General features: G+C 33.0%; 5 protein-coding genes across 6 annotated transcripts; 4 read left to right on the top strand and 1 right to left on the bottom strand.

The window, feature by feature from the left end:
• Positions 1–186: 186 nt before the first annotated feature.
• On the top strand, positions 187–1092 carry LOC107936972 (SKP1-like protein 1A). Its single transcript, XM_016869771.2, has 2 exons — positions 187–519; positions 642–1092. Exons 1-2 carry the CDS (start codon positions 232–234, stop codon positions 813–815), a joined length of 462 nt encoding a protein of 153 aa, XP_016725260.1. The 5' UTR covers positions 187–231; the 3' UTR covers positions 816–1092.
• Positions 1093–2723: 1631 nt separating this feature from the next.
• On the top strand, positions 2724–3709 carry LOC107936971 (SKP1-like protein 1B). Its single transcript, XM_016869770.2, has 2 exons — positions 2724–3212; positions 3299–3709. Exons 1-2 carry the CDS (start codon positions 2922–2924, stop codon positions 3470–3472), a joined length of 465 nt encoding a protein of 154 aa, XP_016725259.1. The 5' UTR covers positions 2724–2921; the 3' UTR covers positions 3473–3709.
• Positions 3710–15517: 11808 nt separating this feature from the next.
• On the top strand, positions 15518–16527 carry LOC107936977 (probable aquaporin PIP2-8). The gene is made up of 3 exons (NM_001327405.1): positions 15518–15797; positions 15887–16323; positions 16408–16527. The coding sequence occupies exons 1-3, from the start codon at positions 15518–15520 to the stop codon at positions 16525–16527; spliced, it is 837 nt and encodes a 278-aa protein (NP_001314334.1).
• A 1157-nt stretch (positions 16528–17684) lies between these two features.
• Positions 17685–18484, top strand: LOC107936978 (uncharacterized). The gene has a single exon (XM_016869785.2). It carries the CDS (start codon positions 17942–17944, stop codon positions 18347–18349), a length of 408 nt encoding a protein of 135 aa, XP_016725274.1. The 5' UTR covers positions 17685–17941; the 3' UTR covers positions 18350–18484.
• A 329-nt stretch (positions 18485–18813) lies between these two features.
• Positions 18814–26272, bottom strand: LOC107936976 (RNA-binding protein 39). 2 transcript variants are annotated; one of them, XM_041116786.1, is made up of 15 exons: positions 26144–26261; positions 25267–25828; positions 24468–24527; positions 23458–23539; positions 23301–23357; positions 22807–22862; positions 22378–22603; positions 21446–21529; positions 21135–21209; positions 20768–20857; positions 20443–20507; positions 20120–20366; positions 19953–20041; positions 19513–19627; positions 18814–19081 (listed from the first exon to the last, which is right to left on the bottom strand). In XM_041116786.1, exons 2-15 carry the CDS (start codon positions 25809–25811, stop codon positions 19037–19039), a joined length of 1836 nt encoding a protein of 611 aa, XP_040972720.1. In that variant the 5' UTR covers positions 25812–25828; positions 26144–26261; the 3' UTR covers positions 18814–19036. The 2 variants fall into 2 exon arrangements, with proteins under 2 accessions (XP_040972720.1, XP_040972718.1); XM_041116784.1 differs by lacking the exon at positions 24468–24527 and having other exon boundaries at positions 26144–26272.
• Between the last annotated feature and the right edge of the window lie 1279 nt (positions 26273–27551).

The raw sequence follows: 27551 nt of genomic DNA, 5'->3' as shown, positions 1-27551 counted from the left end.
AAGGTATGATATAAAATTTCAAATCATGTGAAATTCAACTAGAAGTTATTTTATTATAGAATTCACTGTATTTAAAATCCTAGTGCGAGTGGAATTAGGTCTAAATTCAATGACGTATGCTAATAGTTATCCATCTATAAATACCTTACGAGTTTCCCTCACTTTTTTATAATCTTAAGCCTTCGATTTTCGCGCTCACTGTTTGGATTAGGGTTTCTTCAACCAACAACAATGGCGTCGACTTCCAAGAAGATTATAGTGAAGAGCTCCGACGGAGAGACTTTCGAGGTGGTCGAAGCGGTGGCGCTTAAATTGCAACCTATCAAGTGCATGATCGAAGATGACTGCGCCGATGGCGAAATCCCTATCCCCATCGTCACCGGTAAGATCTTAGCCAAGGTCCTCGAGTATTGCAACAACCATGTCGATGGTAAGTACGGTGAGCCGACTACTGAATTTGAAGAGTGGGAAGCTGATTTCGTGAAAGTTGACCAGACCACCCTCTTTGATCTCATCTCGGTTGGTTTTTTTCTTTCGTTTTTTTTTTCTTGTTTATGATTCTGCCATTGTCGTGATTCTTAAGCGATTTTGAAATCGTGAATGATAATAATAATTTTTTGAAATTGAAAATTGGATTTCAGGCGGCTAACTTTTTGGAAATAAAGAGCTTGCTGGATTTGACGTGCAAAACGGTGGCGAACATGATGAAGGGAAAGTCGCCGGTGGAGATTCGGAAAACCTTCAACATAAAGAACGATTTCACCCCTGAAGAAGAAGAAAAGATAAGGAGGGAGAACGCCTGGGCTTTCGATTAGGGATTCCATGCATTCAAATCAAAGTGTCGATATTACGATAGGATTGTCGATTAGAGGACATTTTCGTTATATTGGTTTTTAGTTATTTTATTATTATTATTGTTATATTTTCAGGGTTTAGTATTTTCTAGATTAGAGGATTTTTTTTTTCAATTTAATGCTTTTATTATTATCGTGAGTGTGACATTGGTTAATGTATTTAATTTTTTTATATACAAACAGAAATATGATAACATTTTTTTATGATGTATTAAAACACCTTTTTTAACACTAAAAACAATGTTAAATTAAATATTTTTGTCATCCGAAATACGTTTTAAGCATGCTTCTCAAATATTAGTCCATTACATTTTTGTCAGCTAAAAATTATTTTTTATGGGTAAACTATAAAAATATCATCTAATTATGATTTTTATTCTATTTTAATTATCTAACTATTATTTTTTTTAAATTTAATCGTTAAAATTTTTAAAATTAAATATTTTAATCACTCTTAATTGATGTGGCTTTTTTTATTGGTCTAATAAAAAATTAGACCTCTAATATTTACATATTTTATCAATTTGATCCTAAATATAAAAAAATTCAACAAATTTAGCTCTCAATGTTTATGAATTTTGACATTTTAGTTCTAATTCTAAAAAGTTTAATAAAATTTGTCCTCAATGTTTACAAAATCTATCAATTTAGTCGTAACTCTAAAATTTTAAAATATATATTTAAAAAAAATCATTTTTAGCCCTTTATAACTTATTGGTTAACTCATCTGAGATATTAAAATAATTAAAAAAAAGTGTACCCTTCTTCAAATCATTTACATTAAATTTATTTAGGGAAAAAAATTAAATTTTAATTTTTATGATAGTAAAAATAAAATTTAACCATTTGAATAGGATTCAAGGAAAAACTAAAGTAGTGGAAGGAAATCAGTAAATCTTGATATGGGAGCCCTGCTTATTAATGGAGTGGCTATTAGAGGAGTTTTGAATTAGATTAGATAAGGGGAATGTCTAATTAACTAATGAATTGTTGTAGAAGGGTTGGAAGATACTTTGTATACAAACGCATGAAAGTCTCTAAGTATTCAAGCATCCAATTAATATTAGATTGGATAGATAATTGACTTTTACTTAATGAGATTTTTAAAAGATTAAATCAATTTTTTTTATCATTTTTTGGGGGGTCAAAGTACAATTATATCATTATTAATTTAAAATTTTAAAAAATTTAAAGGGTCTAAATGAAAAAAAAAATTATTTTAGGGACTGAGTCCTAACCAACCATATAAATAGTTTAATAATTTATACAATTAATATTTTAATAATTTAATTTTTAAATAATTGTGTTTATTATATGCTATCATATCGATAGGGAAAAGCGTAAAGCAAAGCATGCAAAATACTAACTGCCAATTGTTAGTAAAACAATTGAATATGTACAATATAATAATCCGATCGTTTTTACATGCATAATATTCAAATAAATTTATTACTATATTAGTGTGTATTCTTATGTAATATATGGGGCAGTTGTATAAATTAAATTTTTAATAAAATTATTGAAAAATCATTAATTAATTGAAAAGGTAAGTAATTTATAAAGCATTTTTAAATGTATTTAACTAATTTAGAATAAATTATATTAATGTTATTTAATTTTAAAAATATTAATATTGAAATAATAAAAAAATTCAGTCAAGATTTGAATATTAATATTAATATTAATATTTAATTAGTTAGACCAATATATTTTAGAATGGGTTTTGTTAAATGAAAATAATATATAGGGAATAATTATTTAATTAAATTAGCTAATGAATATATTGATGGCATTATAGAGAGATGAAATTTAATTTTTTTCCAGGCCCAAATTGAGAGTTTTATATTTACTAGAATTTACATGCACTTATTTTATTTTATTCATTGTAAAATCCTAGTATGAGTAGAATTAGGTTCAATTCAGTACGTGCGTACGCTAAATCCTTCTATAAATACCATACGAGTTTCCCTCACTTTTTGCATAAACTTTCCCTCAGTCGTTATTAATAATCTTAAGCATCATATTTTCGCTCTCTGTTTGGATTAGGGTTTTCTTCAACCACCAACAATGGCGTCGTCAACTTCCAAGAAGGTTACATTGAAGAGCTCCGACGGAGTGATTTTCGTGGTGGACGAAGCGGTGGCGCTTAAATCACAGACTATCAAGAACATGATCGAAGACGACTGCGCCGACGGCGAAATCCCTATCCCCGGCGTAACCGGTAACACCTTAGCCAAGGTCCTCGAGTTTTGCACCAAGCACGTCGATGATAAGGACGATGAATTGCCTACTAAATTTAAAGATTGGGATGCCAATTTCGCCAAAGTTGACCAGAACACCCTCTATTATCTCACATTGGTTAGTTTCTTTCTCTATTTACGATTCTGCCATTATCGTGCTTCTTAAACGATCTTGAATTTTTTAAATTGAAAATTGGATTTCAGGCGGCTAACTTTTTGAATATAAAGAGCTTGTTGGGTTTGATGTGCCAAACGGTGGCGGACATGATAAAGGGAAAGTCGCCGGAGGAGATTCGAAAAACCTTCAACATAGAGAATGATTTCACCCCCGAAGAAGAAGAAGAGATAAGGAGGGAGAACGCCTGGGCTTTCAATTAGGGACTGCGTTGCATATTCAAAATCAAACTGCTGATATTTTAATAGTAATTTCATATTCAGTTTTCGCCTAAAGCTTTGGTTATTATTATTAGGGTAATTTTCTAGGGTTTTTTTTTAGGTTTAGTAGTAGGGTATTTTGGTTTTTTAATTTGACATTGTTTATTTATTTTTTTTTTTTGAAAGTGACATTGTTTGATTATATATATATATTAAAAGTTAACATTATAATGATTTCTTTTCTTTACTAATATGCATAACTGCTAAAAAAAAACTTGAAAGCAATTTTGTATTTTACCTTACGAATTAAATGTTAATTTCTTCTACAAGGAAATTAAAACTCTATCATTAGTACATATATTAATACGCTAATTGAGTTTATCTCACCAACTTATTTGTATATATAAAATTAATAAAATAATAACAGTATTTAGAGGACGCCAAAGAATTCGAGTTTTTCTATAGTTAATGTGCTTGGGTAAATTGTTAACAAACAATGAAAGGAAGAGAAGGCATATGACCATTGATGCGAGGTGTGAAGTGTGCAAAGTTGAGGATGAAACTTTGGACCATGTGCTTCATGGATGTATTGTAGCGTCGGTCATTTGGAAGCAATTTGAGAGGAGAAACTTGTTGAATTCATGACTATGCAGATTCCTGATGGGTGAACGAGAATCTTTCTAATCCCAGTTACTTTGCTCGAGATAGTTTTGGTTGGGATATCCTCTTTAGAGGATTATGTTGGAGCCTACGGAAGCAAATGAATAGATTCATTTTTTATGGCAATTTTGTAGAGCTTGAATAGGTATTGCAAAGGAGTTTGCAACTGCAGCAACAATGTATTGGTGCGATATGGAGAATGCTAATAACAATATCATAAGTAGCCGCTCGAGAAATGTGATTATTGGCTAGTTGGAGGAAACCTAATTCGGGATGGTGCAAGTTGAATATTGATGGTGTTTGTAAGTCTTCTATGTTGTTCCAATAGGGTCGGAAGCGTGTAAATTATTGTACTAAAAAATCACACAAAGTTCAATTCCCAGGGAAGAGAGGTGGATCACATGGATCTCTTAAATACCAAGTCTTTCCTTAGACAGAATATCCCTTCTATAGTAATTTAATAGCACAATGAAATACTACTATTATACCCTCAAATATTGAAAGAAAAATAGGACAAGAAAGAACACAAGAGATTTAACGAGGTTCGGTAAATTATACCTACGTCCTCGGGCACTAACACCAGATGATAACTTTACTATCTCCAAAGTATTACAAACAAATAGAATTCCTTAAGAATTCTCAAATGGGAGAAGAGAGAAAACTAAGAGAGAAAGATTGGTTGGGATGAATTAAAATGAGAAATGAGAAGGCCTATTTATAGTTGAGGTTTAAGGACCAAACAATAAATAGCCCATTATCTCAAGGACCAAAAAAAAAATTATCCCATGCCACTTTTTCAAAGTCAACTTTAGGGTGCTAAACTTGCACCACTTTGTATTGTTTGCCATTAATGTTGTCTCCCATTAATGTTAACAATCTCCACCTTGAAGATTTGATTAGGATAATCACATCTTCACACACTTCCTTCAACTCCCCAAATTCGATAAAGCTATCTTTTGTAGTACCTACAAATGCACTCTCGAGTGCCATACACCTGAAGGTGCTCAAATTCTTAGGATGTTAATCAAGTTCAAACAATGATTAAACTTGATTGTTGTTACCACCTTGGTCATCATATCTGCGGGATTATCTGCTGTCGGAATCTTCTGAAGTAGAATTTTTCCTTTTTCAAAGACTTCCCGCACAAAGTGATATCTTACATCGATATGCTTGGTTCTTGAATTATAGACTTGATTTTTCGCTAAATGAATAGCGCTCTGACTGTCACAATATAAACTTATGTGACTTTGAACAACTCCTAAGTCTTTCAACAATCCATTAAGCCAAATAGCCTCCTTAACAGCTTCTGTAACTGCCATATATTCTGCCTCTGTAGTAGACACAGCTACTGTAGACTGTAAGGTAGACTTCCAACTCACTGGGGCTTTCGCAAGAGTAAACAGATACCCCGTAGTTGAACGACGTTTATCTAAATCACCAGCAAAGTCGGAATCAACATATCCAACTACAAACTGACCAAGTGCTTCATCCTGTTCAAAAATTAAACCAACATCTACAGTTTTTCGAAGATACCGTAGAATCCATTTCACAGCTTGCCAATGTCCTTTTCCAGGATCATGCATATACCTGCTCACAACTCCAACAGCTTGTGAAATGTCAGGCCTCGTACACACCATCGCATACATCAAACTCCCAACTGCATTAGCATATGGGACTTTCACCATATATTCTCTTTCTTCTTCAGTTTTCGGAGATAATTGAGCACTGAGTTTCAAATGAGAAGCAAGTGGGGTACTTACATGTTTTATGTTTTCATTTACACCAAAACATTGTAATACCTTTTTCAGATATTGCTTCTGATTTAAACAGAGCTTGCCTCTCGGTCTATCTCTACTTATCTCCATGCTGAGAATCTTCTTGGCCTCACCTAGATATTTCATCTCGAACTCTTGATTCAACTGAGCCTTCAGCTTATCTATCTCATTTTGGCTCTTCGAAGCGATTAACATATCATCAACATACAAGAGTAGATAAATGAAAGATCCGTCATGCAGCTTCTGCAAATATACACAATTGTCATATTTGCTTCTTGTGTACTTCTGCCTTCTCATAAAGCTATCAAATCGCTTGTACCACTGCCTCGGGGATTGCTTCAATCCATATAGCGATTTGTTCAGCTTACAAACCCAATTTCTACCACCAGCATCTATGTATCCTTCGGGCTGAGTCATATAGATCTCCTCTTCTAACTCACCATGCAAGAAAGCCGTCTTAACATCAACTTGAGCTAGCTCCAAATTCAACTGTGCTACCAAGGCCAACAAAATTCTAATGGAGGAATGCTTCACAACAGGGGAAAATACATCATTGTAGTCAATTCCCTCCTTCTGAGCGTAGCCTTTAGCTACCAATCTTGCCTTGTAGCGAATATCCTTCTTGCTAGGAGATCCATCTTTCTTTGCGAATACCCACTTGCATCCGATTGCCCTTTTACCTTTCGGTAATTGCGCCAACTCCCAAGTATTGTTCTTCCGGAGAGACTGTATTTCTTCATCCATGGCGCTTTTCCATTTATCACTTTCTAAGCTTTGCATTGCTTATTGATAAGTGATAGGAATATCATCAACAACGGGAAGGGCGTAGGCCACCATATCAGTAAATCGAGCAGGTTTACGAATTTCTCTCCGTGGCCTTGCAACTGCAACTGGTTCTGGTGTACTTAGTGGTTCTTGGGTCAGAACCTCTTCAACCTCTAATTCCTCCATTGTGGCTGGAGAATTAGACTTATTAACTGGGCAAATCCCCATCTGCTCAAACTCCACCTGTTTTGGAGTACACTCCACCTGCTGTGGAGTATTGCTCGTCTGAATATCTTTATCTGCTACCTTTTTCAATGTGGCAGATTCATCAAAGGTAACATCTCTGCTACAGATCATTTTCTTTGTGCTTAAGCACCAAAGACGAAATCCCTTCACTCCAGAAGTGATTCCCATAAAGAGAGCTTTCTTTGCCCTCGGATCTAACTTTGACTCCTTCACATGGTAATATGCAGTGGTTCCAAACACATGTAAGGAATCATAATCTGTACCCGGTTTTCCAGACCATACCTCCATAGGAGTTTTTCTTTCTAATGCAGATGATGGCAAACGATTAACAAGATGACCAGCGTATGTCACAGCCTCAGCCCAAAATTGCTTGCCCAACCCAGCATTGGACAACATACATCGAACTTTCTCCAGCAATGTTCGATTCATACGCTCTGCCACTCCATTCTGTTGTGGTGTATCCCTAACTGTGAAGTGTCGAACAATACCATACTCTTGGCACAAATCGAAGAACGGATCACTTTTATATTCCCCTCCATTGTCCGTCCTAAGCCGCTTGATTTTCTTGCCAGTCTGGTTTTCGATCATAGTTTTCCATTTAAGAAAAACTCTAAGCACTTCATCCTTAGTTCTCATGGTATACACCCAAACTCTTCTGGAAAAGTCATCAGCAAAAGTAACAAAGTAGTGTTTTCCTCCCAATGAAGGTGTCTTGGAAGGCCCCCACACATCTGAGTGAACATATTCCAAAATACCTTTTGTATTATGGATAGCAGTACCGAATTTCACTCTCTTTTGCTTTCCCAGAACACAATGCTCGCAAAATTTTAATTTGCAAGCCTTTGCACCTTTCAACAATCCTTGCTTTGCCAGAATTTGCAAGGATTTTTCGCTGGCATGTCCCAACTTCATATGCCACAACTGCATTGAGTCCAATTCTTTGTTACCGGAAGCTGTAGCGACTGCTCCAATAACTGTACTACCTTGGTAGTAATACAAGTTATTTTTCCTGATGCCCTTCAATATCACAAGTGCGCCAGATGTCACTTTCAAAACCTCATCTCTCATAGTAACAACTGAACCATTGGATTCCAAGGCTCCCAATGAGATGAGATTTTTCTTCAAACTGGGCACGTACCGAACATCAGTCAGAACTCTGGTTGATCCATCTTTATTCTTTAATTGGATTGAACCTATCCCAACAGTTTTACAGGCATTGTCATTGCCCATATAAACAACTCCTCCATTTAGTTCTACTAAATCAGAGAACCACTCCCGGTTAGGGGACATATGATAGGTACAACCCGAATCCAATATCCACTCATCTGAATGGAACGACGATGATGATGCAACCAGTGATAGTTCAGAGTCACTAGTATCATGCTTAGCAACACAAGCATCTACAGCAGCTTTTCCCTTATTCTTCAAGTGGAGCTTATTTTGACTGTTTTTCTTCAAAAATTTTTCTTCAAGTGCCACCCACAACTTATTTGCAGAAGTCTCCTTTGAAAAAGCATACTCTGCTCTCGAGAAAGGCATGATCGAATTGTGCCACATGCCAACCGATTGATCGCCTTCCAATCTTTCTCCTGTACATCATCTGGTTTCTCTTCATCAATGGCAATGTCTAGACCCTGCTGAAAAAGGGCATCTAGAACCTCACTTTGCCACATACCAAAATGGCCCGTGCCATCAAAGATCTCCACGGCCAATCTTGCATTTGCAATTGTTGGTCTTGTCCACATGGACGATGTTGAAGCTCCTACACCGACTGTTTTCTCCATAATCTTTCAATATACCTAAGGAAATCTTTTCTGATGTGGAAGATCAGTTCAAACTGCAACCACAGAGCATACTACGATTAACCTTCGGCTCTTGATACCACTTGTTGTTCTAATAGGGTCGGAAGCGTGTAAATTATTGTACTAAAAAATCACACAAAGTTCAATTCCCAGGGAAGAGAGGTGGATCACATGGATCTCTTAAATACCAAGTCTTTCCTTAGACAGAATATCCCTTCTATAGTAATTTAATAGCACAATGAAATACTACTATTATACCCTCAAATATTGAAAGAAAAATAGGACAAGAAAGAACACAAGAGATTTAACGAGGTTCGGTAAATTATACCTACGTCCTCGGGCACTAACACCAGATGATAACTTTACTATCTCCAAAGTATTACAAACAAATAGAATTCCTTAAGAATTCTCAAATGGGAGAAGAGAGAAAACTAAGAGAGAAAGATTGGTTAGGATGAATTGAAATGAGAAATGAGAAGGCCTATTTATAGTTGAGGTTTAAGGACCAAACAATAAATAGCCCATTATCTCAAGGACCAAAAAAAAATTATCTCATGCCACTTTTTCAAAGTCAACTTTAGGGTGCTAAACTTGCACCACTTTGTATTGTTTGCCATTAATGTTGTCTCCCATTAATGTTAACATTCTACTAGTGTGTCTGCTTGTGGGGGGGTTATGTAGGATTGGAATAGAGAATGGGTTGTTGAGTTTTCTAGACTCAACAACTCATGTTCAATATGGAAGCGATGATGTGGGGTGTGGTTGAAGAACTCATGCTTGCTTGGATGAGTGGACAACAAAGTTTTGATGTTGTTAGCATGTTGACCAGCGATACTAAAGATGGAGAGATCAATTTAATTCGGAAAGTTTAACTCTGTTTGAAGGAGTGGGACATGGTTATCCAACTTGTTTACAGGGAGGGTAATGAACTTGTTGATGGCCTAGCATTGATGGCTTGGGAACAAGCACTGCAAAGTGTTTTCTATTATTCTCCTTTAATGACGCTTCTTGATCAACTTGGTACTTATGTTATTGGTGTTATGACACCAATAATTGTATCTGTTTAATTTATGTGTTTTTCTCCTATGACAAAAAAATAATAATAATAACTTAAAATTTATAATTTTCAAAATTTTAACTAAAACTTAATTTTGTTGTTATTTAATTTTTTTAAATATTTTTTTGAAACAACTTTCTTTCATAGTGGATTGGACCTCCAAGAAAATTGTCATTTGAGTCTATTAGTTAACTATTTGCTGCTCATTTTGATTCGTTTGGGTCAACCACTAATTTGAGATTTCAATTGGCTAAAATATTGTCCCAATTCTCTTACGTCTCTTATCTAAACTTGGACTGATGGGCCGAAGTTAATATTAAAAAGAAGGTTTAATATAATGATTGGCTCCTGAACTTGGCAACGTTTCTCATATTGGTCCTTAGACTTTTATTTTATCAGATTGGCCCTTAAAGTTGCCAACTGTTACACAAATGTTGTTTGGCAGAATTGTTATTAACATCTTCAATCCAACTGGGTGATGGTATTATTTAAATATTGTAATAATGTACATCTATTGTAATCATATTTTTACTTTTATTTCTTGAAAGGGTTTGGAACAAGAGACTTATTATTATTATAATGCTCATGCCAATAGAGCTATAATTCAATAGGTCTTTGTGTCTCAGTTTATAGATTCTTTTAGATTTATTTTAAATTTAATTTAAAATATTTGAAATATTTTCAAAGATATTTTAATTTGGCTCTATTACCTTCCCATTACTAGTTCTATTTTGTTTTGTAGTATTTAATTTATAATTATAAGTCGAATATAGACTTAATTTATTCCAAAATTGAATTCTTGGATAGAGATTGTGAATAGAATAGGATCTAAGTTTGCAAGGCAATAGTTGCACAGTCTATCACTTTATTCATGTTTCCAGCTATACTTAAATTTATTTATTCCACTTTGATTTATTAATTATATATTCTAAAATTTATCCAATAATCACTTCTTCTTTTTTATAACAATTCTATTTATTTATCAAAACTTAAAATTATATAGAAAGTCTCATAGTTAAGTTCATGCAGGCAACGTTAGGATAATACATGATTTAATATATATATATATATAAGACAACTTAACCTAATAAAAAAATATGCAATCGACTGTGAAATTTACAAAAATAAATAATAATATGTGCTTCATATATTTTTGTACTTTACGTTGAATTTTGGCAAACGCCTTAATCCTCCTTTTCTAAAACTATAATGAGTTCTTATATTATTGTTTTCTTTTTCTTTTTCACAATTATTTATGTTGAAAGGCTTCGTATCCCTAATTATTTGTAAAAACCGATAGCGAGCTTGCGATTCGAGTTCGACTTTTATTATGTTTTGAAATGTTTATTTTAACTGTCGATTAAATTTTAACTTAATTATTATAAGTATTGTTATCAAATATGTATGAGTAGTAGTGAAATTAGGAGCTGGCAAGGGTCTTGGTCTCCCTAAAATGAAATTTTTTTAATATAATTCCTTTAAAATTTTAAATTAGTAAATGTAAAATTATACTTTAACCCCTAAAATATAAAATTTTGATTTAATCATTTAAAACTTATAAATATATAATCTATTAAAATGATGAAGTTATATTTTTATCGTAAAAATTACAATTTAATTTCACCTCTTAAAATTTTTTTCTAGTTTCGCCCTAATGCAACTGAAGCGCATTATCCTCCTATTTATGGGTTGGAAGGGACTATGGATAGTTTTAGCTATTATGTCAAAAATAGCATTTATGATAAAAATTATAATAAAATTATTTAAAAAATATTTATTTTAACTTATCACAATGATTTTTTTTTTGTTAGAACGATTTTTTTAAAAAGAAATCTACACTGATATTATTAATTATTTAAATTAAATTAATAAAGACATTATAAAATAAAATAAAAATTAAAACTTGATCCTTTTCTAATGTTAAAAAAAGACAATGCTGATAGGATTCTTTTCATGTATATGTGGATTTGATATTATTTTAAAGTAGAACTTGAAAAATAAAACAAAATTTGTAACTGAAAAAGGAGGTGAAATGATATGAGAATCTTTCGATTTTCCCAAGAGCCAAGCAGAAGAAAACAGCCTTACAACTAAGTGGGGAAATTGCGGCAAGTCATTTTCCTCACCTGCATCAAAGACAATTTTTTTATAAACTTCTATCAATATACATGAAAATCCTCGCAATGCGATAATTTATGTATTTTTAGTATAATCCTAAATTATCAGTGTTTATTTTTTCAAAAAAATAATTTTAATTTTATTTATGATTTTAAAAAATTATATTTAAGTATGCCTCGTTTTTATTGTGACAACACTTAATGACATTATACTAAAAAAATCAATTAAATAAAAATAAATAGATTAAATTATTTATATAAAATAAATTTTTTTAAAATTTTAAAAATTATTTAATAATTTTTAAATTAAATCATCAAAATATAAATATAAATTTAATGAAGAATTGATAACGGAGTAGTATTCCAAATCAAGAGGTTTAGAATTTAAGAAATAATGGACCCTCGATTTAGACGTGCTTTTAGCTTATATAATGAAATTTGTAGTTGCAATAACCGTTGTGTTGCTTTAAAGCGAGGGAAAACGGGTCCCCAATTTCTTTTCTTCCCGTTATTCCAACGGCTCCAACTGAACAATCCGGAAACTTACACTCGTTTTCATCGGACTTTGCTTACGTGGCAGATGATTTGACTAATACCAAAACCACTGCTTCCCTTTCGCGGCTTTGCTTCTTCTTTTTCCCGTAAAAAGTAGAAGCTTCTGGATTTATCACAAATTATTATTTTTGATAATTTTCAGGTGAACAAAAAAAAATCATTATAATTTTGTTATTATTATTATGGTAAATAAAAAATTTATTACAATAAATCTTAAAATTATACATAAATTTTAATTTATTATACAATTTCATATATAAACTTTAATTTGGTATTATTACTGTTCAAACGTATACTTAAAATTTTAAATTTAATTCATCATATACATTAAAAGAAATAAATATTATATCGTATAAATATAACTAATTATGTATGCAATATATAAATATAAAATGATGTTATTCGATAATGTCACAAGATTAAAGCTTATGTTTAAAATTGCATATTAAACTAAAATTTATATAGTTTTGATATTTATCTCAATACTAGTGCAAAGAACATATATATGAAATTTGAGCTAGATATACATTTTGTTAATGTTTATTAATTAAAATAACTCAACCTTGATTATATCGATAAAATTGAGATTTTAAAATTTTTTATTTTGAAATTCAAGTTACATCATGTGTAAATTATTTAAATTTGTGTCGAGGTAAATTTTTTTATATTTAAATTCTATTTAAACTCTGATGTTATTTTAATTTATGTTATGGTTTTTTATAATAATTAAATATAATTTTAACGATTTAGATTATTTTCTTTATATTTGTGAATTAAAAACTATTTAGCTTATTTTAATTTTGACAAAAATAGTTTTTTTTTTAGTAAAATTAGTTGTATTTGGGCAAAAGAATTGGTTAGAAAATAAACGGTCCTAACGGAGGAGCGGGTGGGACCTTGACGTGTCTTTTTGTGTACATTACAGGTAATAAAGACGATAAGATCAATGGAAAAGAAAAATCCAGAATGATGCCGCAGCATCATCCATGATACTCTTTTTTTGCCAGCTATTGCCACATGATTCTTGATTAATCCAACTTACACCATCCGATTTGATCAACGGACCAAACAAAAGTGTTATGTTTAACTTTGAACCCGAATGCAAAACCATCAAGTTCGCATTTTATTCTTATATTATACCTAATACATAGTTAATATCTGTAACAATGATTTTATTTGATAGGGCATTTAAAAGATCTATTTAATGAGTATTTATTTTTAATATGAGGATATTCAAATAAACTAATTATTTTCGCACCCGAATACTAATTTTTATTTAAATTTCATTTGTTATTTCAATCACTATAACGAAGTTTCCATTTACGTAATTTAGAGTTAACGTAAGAACTTAGAAAATATTCATCTTAAAGTAAAAGAAATTAATGGTTTTCTTCCATGTATGCATGTATTTATTAGTTCAATTTCAATATATAACTAGAAAATAAATAATTCACGTATTTATCTTATATTTATATACTATATATTTTTTGTCTCATAAATTTTATTCTTATATTATTTTATGATAAAATTTATTGTATCAATTTTAAAATCACTATAAACTAAATTTTTTTAAAAAAAAGAGGAAAATTGGAAGTGAAAAAATAAAGGGTAAATTCTACCCAAGGTTTATGTGTTGGTCATTTAACTTCAAAAAGTTACAAAATATCATTAAATCATTTAAAAGTTTTCATTTAAGTTATTAAGTTATTGAAATCGTTGTTTTATAGCTTTTTTTGTTTGAACTAGCAACACTAACCAAAAGCTCTCATTTCATTTCTTTTTTACGATTAAGTTATTTTTCATTAAATAATTTCGAATGTCTCGAATTTAAGAACTAAAATGAAAATTTTTAAATAGTTTAATGATCAAATTGTAACTTTTTGAAGTTGAGTGACTAAAATGTAATCATTATATTATTTGATTATTTTATGATTAATTTATTGTATCAATTTTAAAATTAATGTAAACTAAAAAGAAGGGAAATTGGAAGTTTTAGAAAAAATAATCAATTTTTGGGGTTGCCAACTTTTTTCAAGTTTGATTTAATTTTTTTTCAAGTTAAGTTGTTCTCACGTTGATGTTTGAACTTTTTTTTCATCATGTTAGTCCTTGAAATTCTTATTGGACAAAAAGAAGTTTAAGCTCTAATGTTGGAACGATTACTTAATTTAGAGATTAACTTGGACAAAAAGAAGTTTAAGCCCCAATGTAAGAACAATTACCTTGTCCAGACTCTAATATGAGAACGGTTGTCAAGTTTAGGGTTTAACTTAGTTAAAAAATTAAAGCATCAATATGAGAAATGTTACTAAATTCAGGGTCCAAATAATAATTGAACCAAAAAGGGAGGAATGACGTGTCAAAAGCAAAGGAAAAGGGGAAGGAGGGGTTGCCCAAAATGGAGACATGTAAGGGACATATGGGGAAAATGAGGAAAAACAAATTAGTGGAAATTTTATATTTTTTTAAAAAGACAAGAAATAACCGTTGAAGGGAAGGGGGTGGGTACGGTTGGATGACAGAGCATTGAACCCTACATACAGAGAAGCATAGCCCTCACGCTCACATGGTCTCGCTGTACACCCCTTTGTCCCACTCTGTCCTTTATTATTATTACCAACTCTCCCCCTTTCTCTTTTTTCTTTTCCCTTCAACAAATAAAATACCATTTTAAAAAAAATAAAAAATGTAGTCTTCAATTCAATTTTTATATCATAAAAATTAATTTTTAAAAGTTAAGAACTTAAATTCCTTCTATAAAAATATCATTACAGTTAATATTTATTGATTTATTTGTCTAAAATCAGCTGTTCAGATATAATTTTTTTATAGAAAAAATATAAAGTTATTATTATTTTTATCTATAAAATTGAAAATGGTTTATAATACTTAAAAAATATGATAATATTTGTTCCAAAAGTACCCTTTATCTTATCCAAAAATGCACAACTATGGTGGCATTGAAACCAGTTTATAAAAGGGAAGTGAGCATATCCCAAATAGACGGCAGTACCATCAACTCAGAACAGCTCAAAAAGCTTCCAACATTTTGAAGAAACAAAGAATCAAACATGTCGAAGGAAGTGAGTGAAGAAGGGGTGAGCCGAAAGGACTATGTGGATCCTCCACCGGCACCGCTCATCGACGTGGCTGAGATCAAGCTTTGGTCTTTTTACAGAGCTCTCATCGCCGAATTCATCGCTACTCTCCTCTTCCTATACGTCACCATAGCCACCGTCATCGGCCACAAGAAACAACACGATGCATGCGATGGTGTTGGTCTTTTGGGCATTGCTTGGGCTTTTGGTGGCATGATTTTCATTCTTGTTTACTGCACCGCCGGTATCTCAGGTACTCTCCCCCCCCCAAAAAAAAACAGTGACTTCATTAATATAGCCAATTAGCCATTTTTGTTGAATTTTGGTTGTTTTACGACGCAGGTGGTCACATTAACCCGGCGGTGACATTTGGGTTGTTTTTGGCTAGGAAGGTGTCGTTAATAAGGGCGGTGGCTTACATGGTAGCTCAATGTTTGGGTGCTATTTGTGGTGTTGGGTTAGTTAAGGCATTCATGAAGAGTGAATACAACTCCCTTGGCGGCGGTGTTAACACGGTGGCGACTGGTTATAACAAAGGGACTGCTTTGGGAGCTGAGATTATTGGGACATTCGTGCTTGTTTACACTGTTTTTTCAGCTACTGACCCTAAAAGAAGTGCCCGTGATTCACATGTACCCGTGTTGGCTCCACTTCCTATAGGATTTGCAGTGTTCATGGTTCATTTGGCTACTATTCCTATCACCGGAACTGGTATTAACCCTGCTAGAAGCTTCGGCGCCGCCGTTATTTACAACAACGACAAGGCTTGGGATGACCACGTAAGCTTCTTTTTCTAAAAAAAATTTCAGTGTTTTTTTGTTCATTTAGTTTGTGAAACTAACAAAAATGGCGACAATGAACAGTGGATATTCTGGGTTGGACCAATGGTGGGAGCACTTGCGGCGGCGGCATATCATCAGTACATCCTTAGAGCGGCGGCTATTAAGGCTTTGGGATCTTTCCGGAGCAACCCCAGCAATTAAAAGCTAAAAAGAGAAGAAAACCACAATATGTTTGTCTCATTGTGTTTATAATGTTTCTTCATTGTTGGTTCCTGTGTGTGTATTGTATTATGATTGATGATTATTAATTCAGACCTTTTTATTTATTATTCTTTATTTTTACATTATTATTTCAAGTCTTTAGGATTCTTTCTTTCTTTCCTTGCCGTTCACTTTTTAAGTATTTAAAACACAATCTTTGGACCAAAAAAATATTAGAAAGAATCTCAATTTTAAGGCTATTATCTCTTTTTTAACTTTTAAAGGGTAAATAGCAAAAACAATTACTTTTATTTATATCATATTACATTTTAGTCACATTATCGTTTTATTTTTTAATTTAAGGCGTAAATAAATTAAAAATTTAAATTTAATTAAAAATTTATTCTCGTCCCACTTAGACATCTAAGTTGACATTTAAAACTCATTTAGACTGCCACGTAAGATTGCAGTTAGAAAGGTGACAACAGAGTGACCACTTTGTAAGAAAACGACAACGTAAGTGACTAAAATATAACCTTTTAAATATAAGTGATTAAAATGTAATATGAGGTAAAAAAATGATTATTTTTGTAATTTACCTAACTTTATATTTGATTTTATCATAACTTTATTTTCTAATAATACTATGATTAAAAAAGTAAAAATAATATAATATAAATATTTATTTTATAAATTATGCTAATTTATATTATAATCAATATATATTAAAAATAAAAAAATATGAAATAATATAAAACTTGAATTACCTACCTATTTTTAAAATGATAGAGAAATTAAGTATCGTTAAGTTATGAAATTTAACTATTTGAACTCTTTGAAATTATATCAATATATTTATGATTTAATAATATAGTGTGTAAACAAATATCAATAATATAAGAAATTTAATTTTATTACGTTTGAAATTTATGTGAATGCAATTTTTTTCATTGACAACCCAAGCGAATATTAAATATAACATTTAATTTCTATAAACGAAATGAATGTAACAGTTAATATGATATTTTATAACATTCACTTAAACTTTTTCAATATGATTCACGAAGTTATGGAACATTCACATTCTGCTTAATATTTTTTTTTAAATTATTAATGTTAAATTAAAAATTCGGACACATTTAACAAACTAATCTAAAATATAAGATATGTTGTATGTAATTAAATATCATTAATAAGGTGAAATCTAATTAAATAATTTTGAAAATTCCAAATAAACAATGATAGGGCAAAAGGAAGACAAAGATGAAATGGATCCATCAAAGCATAGCAAGTAAAGCCCGCCCAAATGTTCTCCAGTCTCCATAGCTAAAACCAGAAACTTGATAACAGCAAGCGAAGCCAAAGGCAAAAGCAAGTGAAAGTCCAACCCTAAACGCCTCCACCCTCATAAAAAATGGCTATTTTCAGTGGAAACCGATTCAAGGAATTTGTCAAGAAATACGGCAAAGTAGCACTGGGTGTCCACTTCTCAGTTTCCGCCGCTTCCATAACCGGTCTTTACGTAGCCATCAAGAACAACGTGGACGTCGAATCGTTGTTCGACAAGTTCCATCTCCCTGGCTTTTCCAAAGGCCAAAACCCACCTCCAGAATTGACGAACCCAGATGGGTTTTCGATCGATGAATCGACGGTGGAGGAGACGCGAAGAAATCGAACGGCTGAGCTTGCTGCTTCTACCGGCGGAGCACTTGCATTGGCTGTGATTTGTAACAAGGCATTGTTTCCTGTCCGTGTTCCGATTACCATCGCGCTTACGCCTCCGCTTGCTAGGTTTTTAGCTCGGAGGAGGATCGTTAAGTAGTGTATGATTTCCAATTTCTTCTAGTTTTAAATCATCTATTTTTCTCTTTGACTACTTGAGAAATGGATACAGAGCCTACACTTTCTTGTACTTAAAATGGAAATAATAATGATTGAGAAACTGAGATTGGACAAATGTTGGTAATTAGCATCCTTCTAAGATCTGGTTTGGTGCTGATTTTAACACGAATTTTTTGTCGCAACCTAAAGATGTCTGTGAAATTAGATTGACTGCCTCAGGCTTACTAACAAATTGGAAAAAAACAATGATGCCCATCCTCCTAACTACCCCAATTATTGTTGTTTACTCGTTATTTTTAGAAAATAAACTTGGCACTATTGTAAAGCCAAATACTCAAATTAAGATTAAATTGCTCACTTTTAAACCCATCATATAATGATCTATCCCCTAAAAAAAACCTCAAATAAATTATAGTAAAATTTGATAAATGCTCAAAAAGAAAATGAGAGAATCACCTTAAATTAAAACATCCAAAGACCTTATAGGTATTCCATTGTCATGGCATGTATTCCAAGTTATACAAGAAAAAAAAGGGTACATAAGTGGTGTATCAAACATGGCAAAATAAATCTAAAACTAGTAGCAATAATGCCATCTAATTTTAACTATAGATGTTTAAAGTTGCGAGGAGATTTTGATTTTAAGGTTGAACAAAACATCATCCAACTATCTCTTGCTGCTTGGAAACTTTGCCTCGTAAGTTTGTGGCACCTGTGAACCCCATTTTTTATTTTTAATTTGAAAGTTACAAGAAGAAAATTATTTAGGGCAATTTCAATAAAAGTACAATGAAGGCCTTGTATTAAGAGTTGGATTACTTTTTGCCCCCTATACTCAAGAAATATGTAAATTAGTCCATATATATTAGATCAAAAAACAAATTAATCATTTTGTTAAAATTTCATCCATTTCTACCGTTAAAAACTGGTCACTGTCAACCTGTTCCATCAACCACGCCAATTTTTAACAATATAAAATGACAGAAGTTTTTACACTGAAGGACCAATTTGCTCTTTGATCTAATGCACAAAGACTTGAATAAATGGGGTAAAATACAATCTAACTCCTAGTACATGGGCTTCCACGGTACTTTTACCATATACATATATAAAGGATTAAACTAAAAGGAAATGATATTTTACCATGTATGTTGCGGTGATCATTTTTCCAGCGAACCATCTCCCATGTAGGTTCCGCTGTGCATTGATTGCACCTTGTGCATCTTCAAATCGTAAGTACACAAAACCAGCACTGTCCCTGTTTTAACCAAATAAATCAGCCACGCTATCAGTCATCCAAGACAATAATAATGAAATTATGAAGAAAAAAAACTAGGCAATGGGATCATTCCATAATATTTGAATTTGGAATTTATAACAAATACAATTTGGACATATGTTACGAAGGTTAAGCTGTTTTTTTTCCAGATGCATGTCCATATTTGACACTTGCACTCAGTCTGAGCAACGTAGAACAGAAGTATGATAACAAAAATAAATGACATTGATATCCACAAAATCAGACAAGGCTGCTGCCAGAACTAACAAAGACATAGCAGTAGCTGGTCTAACTAGTAATTTACCTGTCCACGTGTATATGCTTCAATTTTCCAAACTTGCTACATTCTTCCTGAACATCCTCTTTGATATCCAAATCAAATTCTGGTTCCGTCTGTCACAAGAATATGATACAATTAGACAAAGACATGAAAAGGAAAGAAAACACTAAAATTTGTGTGCAAGCACCAACCTCCAGGGTTGGATCAAACATATTCTTTAACAACAGGCATTCGCTTGGACTTCCAATTGTGTCAATAGCAGGGATGCCATTCGTAGGGAGTTGAAGACCACCTGGAAGTCCAGGAATGGTAGAAATAGAGGTCGGTATCGTAGGAGGAACAAGGGATGGCAATGAAGGTGCAACTCCAAGAATTGGTGCTGTTGAAGCAGTAAGGCCAGTGCTATTATTAGCAGGCATGCCTACACTGCCAGCAATACTGCAATAATGGAGGCAAATGCAGTTTCAGTCAGAAAACTTATAAATTAAAACATTACAAGATTGATAAGGCAAACCTTGATGCAGTGCCACTGCGATCCAGCTTTGCCATAAGAAGTGCTCGAGATGATGAATTCAGAGACTGGAATTCACAAGAATGTGTTATCAGCTCACTAAAACGTCAAAAAAATTGCCAAAACTAAAGCATATTTCATCAAATACTGATAAAGCTAAGCAAAACAAAAGACAAATGTGAAACTTAAGCAGATGAGAAAGTTTACAGCTCTCTTCAAATGCAATGTCAAACAACAGAAGCCATTCTTTTACCAAAATGATGCATCTTTTAGAAGCATAAAAGAAGTTTGGATCATAACAGAAAAAAGGGCCATAGATGATACTCACCAAGCCACCACCATCATCATCATCAAGATCAGCAGCAGTAGCATTCGTTCCAAAATCTTGCGATACACCTTGATCAGTAACAGTCGATACCTAAACAGATAGGAAAAAGAAAATAATATGTGTATATATGAACACTCTTTGTTAAGGCTGCTTGGCAGCTAGAAAATTGATAGATACATGGTCAATCGATCGGGAGCTAAAAGAGAAGTTGGTGGCAAAAGAATATAAAGGTCACATGCTTAAAGAATTGCAGTCAATTAATTTACTTCAGTAGTTGAAGGGTCAAATGCAGTAGGAACCCTAAATCAGAAATCAATGAAATAGGCATACGCCGATACAAAACTAAGACAGCAACACCCATTAGCACCTTGATTACTCGACCCCCAATCTCCAGCTGTCCGTTCAAATTCAATGCATTCTTTGCATCTTCCAGACGGGCAAACTGCAAAAACAATTAGTTCAGTATCTTTTCAAAACAGAATCCTGGCTGTCAAGAATAATTGAAGGATTATACTAACTAAAAGGCCTACTTGATCACAAACAGTTGATTATAGTTAATCAACATGTAGGATAAACAGAGTGATCAAATTCCAAAGCAGAACATTCTATAGAATATGGATTAAGGATTTGCCAAAGAATAATCACAGTAGTTTCTCAGGTTCCTTTACTAAGTATTACCTGGACAAAACCAAAACCTTTAGAATGACCAGTTTCATCAAGAGGCAACTGAACGAGCTCCACAGAACCAAAAGGTTCAAAAACCTGAGCATTTTAAACAAGTAAATGAGAAATATGAATCCAGCAAAAAGTACAAGGATCCCAAGGAAATTCGATAAAGAGATATTATCCCAATTAAGAGGACCAGACAGAGAAAGAAAGGAAAGAATGAGGGACATATAATACTCATAAAAGATGACCAAGAGCAACTATGTAATAAAAATATCTCCAGGGTAAGTGGACTAGCAAATATTACATGAAAATCATCAACTAACAAAAGCACATTCAAGAGCTTATTTCATATTGCTTACAAAATTATCTGATCACTCCAATCCCAGTGAATAATCATTGATGCATTTTTTCAAACTGATACAAATAAATGGAATCCCCCTTATCTCTCTAGAAATGGGGAAAACTTTGAGTTGAAGAGCTAAAACCTTGTCATCAGAAAAATTGCCAAGACGAACTTGGTAAAGAAACAAGAAAAGGAGCAGTAATTCAGTTTATGTGAAGTGTCCTTGTGGTGAGCAATTTCTCTCCAAGTCCAATTTGCAGCTAAGGCATTACCATGTCTAAGTGTGTTTCTCAAAACTATTTAAGAAAATCCTTCGAAGCCCACATGTTATTGCAAGGCATCTAATGCAATACCTAGATTGGAAGTTCAAAATCGCATGAATGCTGTCTCTAAGTTTTGCCCTCTCATATTATTGAATGGTTTGCTCCTTAAATATTTAATTTAACTACACTTAAATTGGATTAAGTGTTATTTGATTCCTTAAATAAAGCTTTCAGATTAAATCCTATCCCTGAGTGATTAAAAGTTAACAACATTCAAAACCAATAATCAAGACCCAACTCAAACATAGAATGTTCAGCAGTCCCTACAATTTTACCTGACGCAGTTGGTCTTCTGTAATGTTGAAATGTAGGTTACCAACATACAACTTTCTACCGCCAGCAGCATATGGACCAGTCTGTCCAGCTGATGCAGATGTAGTTGATTGAACTAGATTCTTCTCAGCTTCAGATGGTTTCACCATCACTGGTTGACCAATAAGAGGCTGTCCGGAGAGTGCTATTGCCATAGGGACAGACATAACATCATAGAACTCAATATACCTGCATTAAAAAGTTATAATAAGATCCATAAGGACTCAGAAAGAAAGATGCAGGCATAATAACCAAACCAGCCTTGCACCTCTTTGTCCAAACAATAATTTAAAATTTTAACAATTTTGCGTGATGTTTTTAACTTCACCAGGAAAAAACACAACCAAATAACACCTAAGAAACAAGTTATAGTCATAAGTTTTAGCACTCACCCAACCCCTTTAGAACGTCTTGAGTTTCGATCCATAATGAGGCGAACATCTCGTACCTGAAAATTTTGATCAATAGTTATTCAGGACCCAAACACACACACAAAAATCATGTGAGTGTCAATCTGTATTTGCCTGCGTCCATGATGATTTGCATAAAACCAGATTAAATAAGGGATCAAAAGCAATTAGAATGCATGACTTGTATTATTACTAAAGCAAACAACTCCAGCCCTATGGAAACTAATAACAGTAGAGAACTAGAGCACAACCTTCTGGAAGTTTACCTCAATTTATATATTTTCATACAGATTACAAATGCTAAAAAATCCATAAGCATGAATAAAAAAGTAACTAAATGAAAATGAGTTCCACAACATAAAATGAAATCTTAAGCATCATATAGATGACATTTAAGAACTAAATGAGTCTTTTCCTAATGTAATCTGTATAGAAGAAATTTTGAGATGGTACCATGAAATAAAAGTAGAGCTCACCTTGCCAGCCCTAGAGAAGAATTCATAAACGTCTCTTTCACTAGCCTTCAAGGATATCTGTTGAAAATTTTGCAAAATATTTCACACCAGCAACCATGAGGAGAAAAGTGAGGGCCGCAAAAACATGATAGAACAAGCATTCTAAATGCATCCTTACCTGATAAGCAAATACGGTTCTCTGATCCCTTTCTGGATCAACCTCAGCCTCTGCCGCATCTTCCTTTTTGTCTTTATACCTCCTGCGAAAAAGAGGAAGCACATAAAAATAACCATTTATATCATTTGAAAGATGATAAGTTAAATGGAACCGCTCAGAAGTATAAAAATATCTGGGAAAAAGAAGGGAAAGGTAAGTAGAAAATATATATTTGCTTCTGGAAAGTGAAGAAATCTCTCAAATGTATGCTTCATGCAATCACTGCAAAACACAAACAAAAAAGGAAAAGAGCAAAATCCAGCATTAAAGTTTCTCTCCGACATGCATAAAAATGTCAAACCCAGGGATTTAAATTGCGGTCGCGGTCGCGTTTTCGGTCACATTGCGTTTATCGCGGTTGCGGACATAACGGATGCTATTGCGGTCATTGCAGGTATTGCGGTCGTGAATTTTACATTACTTATTGTGTATTGCGGGTATAGCGGGTTTCGGCAGTAGCGGTTTCAGACGGTGCCGTTACCGCTATATAACGGCCGCTATTTCGGTAACGGACCGCTATTTAAATCCCTGGTCAAACCCCTGTTACATGGTCCTGCAGGGAACTAAACAAAGTCAACATAAGACCTTGAGTCTATAAAGCGAATCAAACATAGACTCTATAACAGTGAAATCAAACATAAGACAATGGAGGGAAGTACTATGGTTACCTAAAACCTAAAACTTCAAGACAACATTTTAATGATTATATCCTGCAAAAAGAAAAAAGTGTGGCCAATCTGGCATCCATTGAAACAAAGATGAACTGGAAGCTTAAGCAAAGCCCATATCACCCTCTAGCATTTCTGCAACAGAATAGATACGATTAAGCAACTCATCTTTTAAAGTTGGAGGATAACGGAAATCATAACCATGATATCACCACTCAGGTCAAAACCTCCAAGATCGAAACTCCATTCTTGCAATGCAAGCTTTCATATATAGTCTAGGAAGAAATATTTAAAACCCATGACCTGAGATCCAGTGCCTGGCCCAATTGCCAGAAAGACCATCTGAAGATTGCTCTAGCAAATCTGCGAGTTTCCAGAATCTAATGTTTAATATTCAGAATTGAGGACACTGAATAAATTGAACAACCATATGAAACTTAAGAGCGGGAGAAAAAAACGTATTTAGGTAGCTGTATAAAACCCATTAAGCAAGCAAGAATTACACTAGGAGGAAAAAATTGATAGAGCCTAGCTATGGCAGGAAAAAGGGTTGATTATCTAGATATTCTATGTGGTTACTTGTGGAAGGCAGGAGCTATGTTGAACGAGCTTGACATATAGCAGGGCCAATCTTTGGAAAGCTTTTGGGAAACAGGATACCAAGTACAGGGAGAAAAACCTACATCCAAATTGACCACTAGAACGACACAGATTGCAGAAAATGAGCTAAGAAATTATTGATTCACATCGCAAAAAAAAAAAATCATCATCGAAATTACAACTCTAGGCTGAAAGCCTGAAACTTGCCATCAACAATAAAATTACAGTCTAAAAGTGAATCCATATTACATCCAAACCAGTACTGTATGAGAAACATTACGATAACACTCATCATATTGTGTTCACGCTTGCAAAGAAATAGAAAAACTGCGTGTTAGAATTACGTATAAAATGTGAAAATTTACCAGCACCATAATACTGCCTCAAATTAATAATTGCAACTACGCATCCAAGTAATCCTCAAGGCAAATATGACAAGAACAACATGCACCGAGAAGCCAAAAGCTAAACAACCCGAAGTGAAAATAATATGCAGGGGTACCTGCTTCCTCTGTCTCGTTCCCTTGGCTCTCTCTCCTTTTCTCTTTCTCTGAACTCCATGTCACGACTCTTGTCTGGTTCTCTTTCTGATCGGCTCCTGCTTCTCCTTGACCGCTCTCTCTCCCTTTCCCTTTCTCTATCCCTCTCACTTTCACGATCACGCTCTTTCCTGTCTCGATCACGTTCCTTCTCTCTTTCCCTCCCATTCCTATCCTCCCTATCCCTGTCCTTGGACCTGTGCTCTCGACTGCTTCGTTGCCTATCCTTCTCTCCATCTCTAGACCGTGACAGCTGAGATAAGCCTAGTTCCTTGCGCTGGTCATGATCACGTGATGACTCCTCTCTCGACTTCGAGTGTTTGGAAGGATGATGATAATCATCAGAACCATCAGCTCTCTCGTCCCTCTTATGCTTCGAACTCCGACTTCGATTTCTCTCCTCAGATTTGACAGTATCAACGCTGCCATTTCCATTTTCTTTCTTTGCTTTTTGAGGCTCAGGATTCTCAACTGTGTTCTCTAAATACTCATATTCATCAAAATCCATATTGAATCCCTACTAATCTGCAATCAAACATTAATGAATCAAACAAATAAATCAAAAAAACTAACTCAGCTCAGATACGAAAATAAAACATTAATCAAACAAGGAAAAACCACTAGTTGCACTGAATTAACCAAAATGTTGCTATAATTTGAAACTGCTGATTTTTTTTTAAAAAATCGAAAAACAGGACGTCAAGAGAAATTAACAAAAACGCTAAATTTTTCAGAAAAAAAAAGCCCATCAAAATTGAAATTGAAGATTTAATTTCTCGGCCGTCGTAATGAAGCAGTGGGAAATGGAAACGATAGTGAAAAGGGAATCTGCGAAAATACCTGTGGAGAAGAAAGCAAATTCAAAATATTCAAGGCGAGTAGCTAGAGAGATTTTTCAGATGTTGGAATGTACCGCCAATACTAGGGCTGACTGCAGTGAAATTTTGGCGTACGGTAATTTATAGTTACTCGAATTAGCGGGTGTCTTTTTTATCTCGGATCTAATTTTAGTTGTCTATGGATTTGAGTTAAAAAAATTCCACGGCCCATTCAACTTTTTTTATTGGGCCTAACATGTATTTTAATGTAGGCATAATTTTAAATTTAGCCTTCAATATTTACATATTTTATCAATTTGACCCTTGCTCTTTTCTTTTAGTTAATTTTGACCTTCAATCTTTAAAAAAGAAAATCAAATTTGATCATCAACCTTTCAAAAATAACTTAATTGTTGTTTCTAATAGAAATGTTGACTAAGATGTTAAAAATTTAAATATAGTAACTCGCATGACAATCCACATGTAACTCATGCTTTTTTTTAAAAAAATTCGTGAACTTTTTTATACTTTTCCCTTGATTTTTTATTTTTATCTAAATAAAATTATTTGTTGACGTAAGCCAAGATAAATATTGTCATGTCTGTATAAAGTACATGAGGATTGGCACACCAACATAGTTAATAATTTAATGTTTTAGTAAGCATTTTCATTAAAAAATGTGATTTGACTCTTCTTTGAAAGCTTGAGTGCCAAAAAGAAATTTAAGTCAAATTGACAAAAGATGTAAATATGGAAAACTAAATTTGACATCATACCTTTAATTTACTTTTTAAATCCTTGTTTGTTTTATTTTAAAATGTGGATCAAAATTAAATTAAATTATTTCTCAATTTCATGCTTTCCATTGTTACACATACTCTATTCTAGAGTAAAATTATGTTTCGTAATAATTTCAAATACAAATATAATTCGGTTAAATATAACTTTTAATTCACTAAATTTTAATTCGATTGGTACTGTTATTATTTAAAAAAATTAAAAAGTCGCTGATTTAAATATATTTAAAGGTGTAATATGCTAATGCTACAATGTATATAATATTACAACTTTTTGGACTCTATCTCGTATTCTAAGATAGTTGCAAGCAATTGTGGGCATAGATGTTCCATTGATATAAAAAGTGAAAAAGGATGTTTTAGTTTGGTGGAGGATTTAATTTGCAATTATGAATATTTATAAGTTGTAATTTATTTGGTTTGTGAATATAACAAATATTATGATTCATCAAATTTTTTAGACAAAAATTATCTGATCGCAACAACTGTTGTGAGATTAAATAATTTGACTACATTTTTTTAGGGGAAATTACCACCATCATTAGACTCCAAAGACAGCAATCGCCTTTTGTTGCGTTTCAATGAAATGTTGTGTAATGATAGAAATTGGGACACGTATATATGTACCAGGAT

This window comes from Gossypium hirsutum, chromosome A01 (assembly GCF_007990345.1).
Source record: "Gossypium hirsutum isolate 1008001.06 chromosome A01, Gossypium_hirsutum_v2.1, whole genome shotgun sequence".
In the NCBI taxonomy this organism is placed as follows: Eukaryota; Viridiplantae; Streptophyta; class Magnoliopsida; order Malvales; family Malvaceae; genus Gossypium; species Gossypium hirsutum.
The sequence above is the reverse complement of the archived record's forward strand: the minus strand, read 5'-3'. Positions and strand labels throughout refer to the sequence as shown.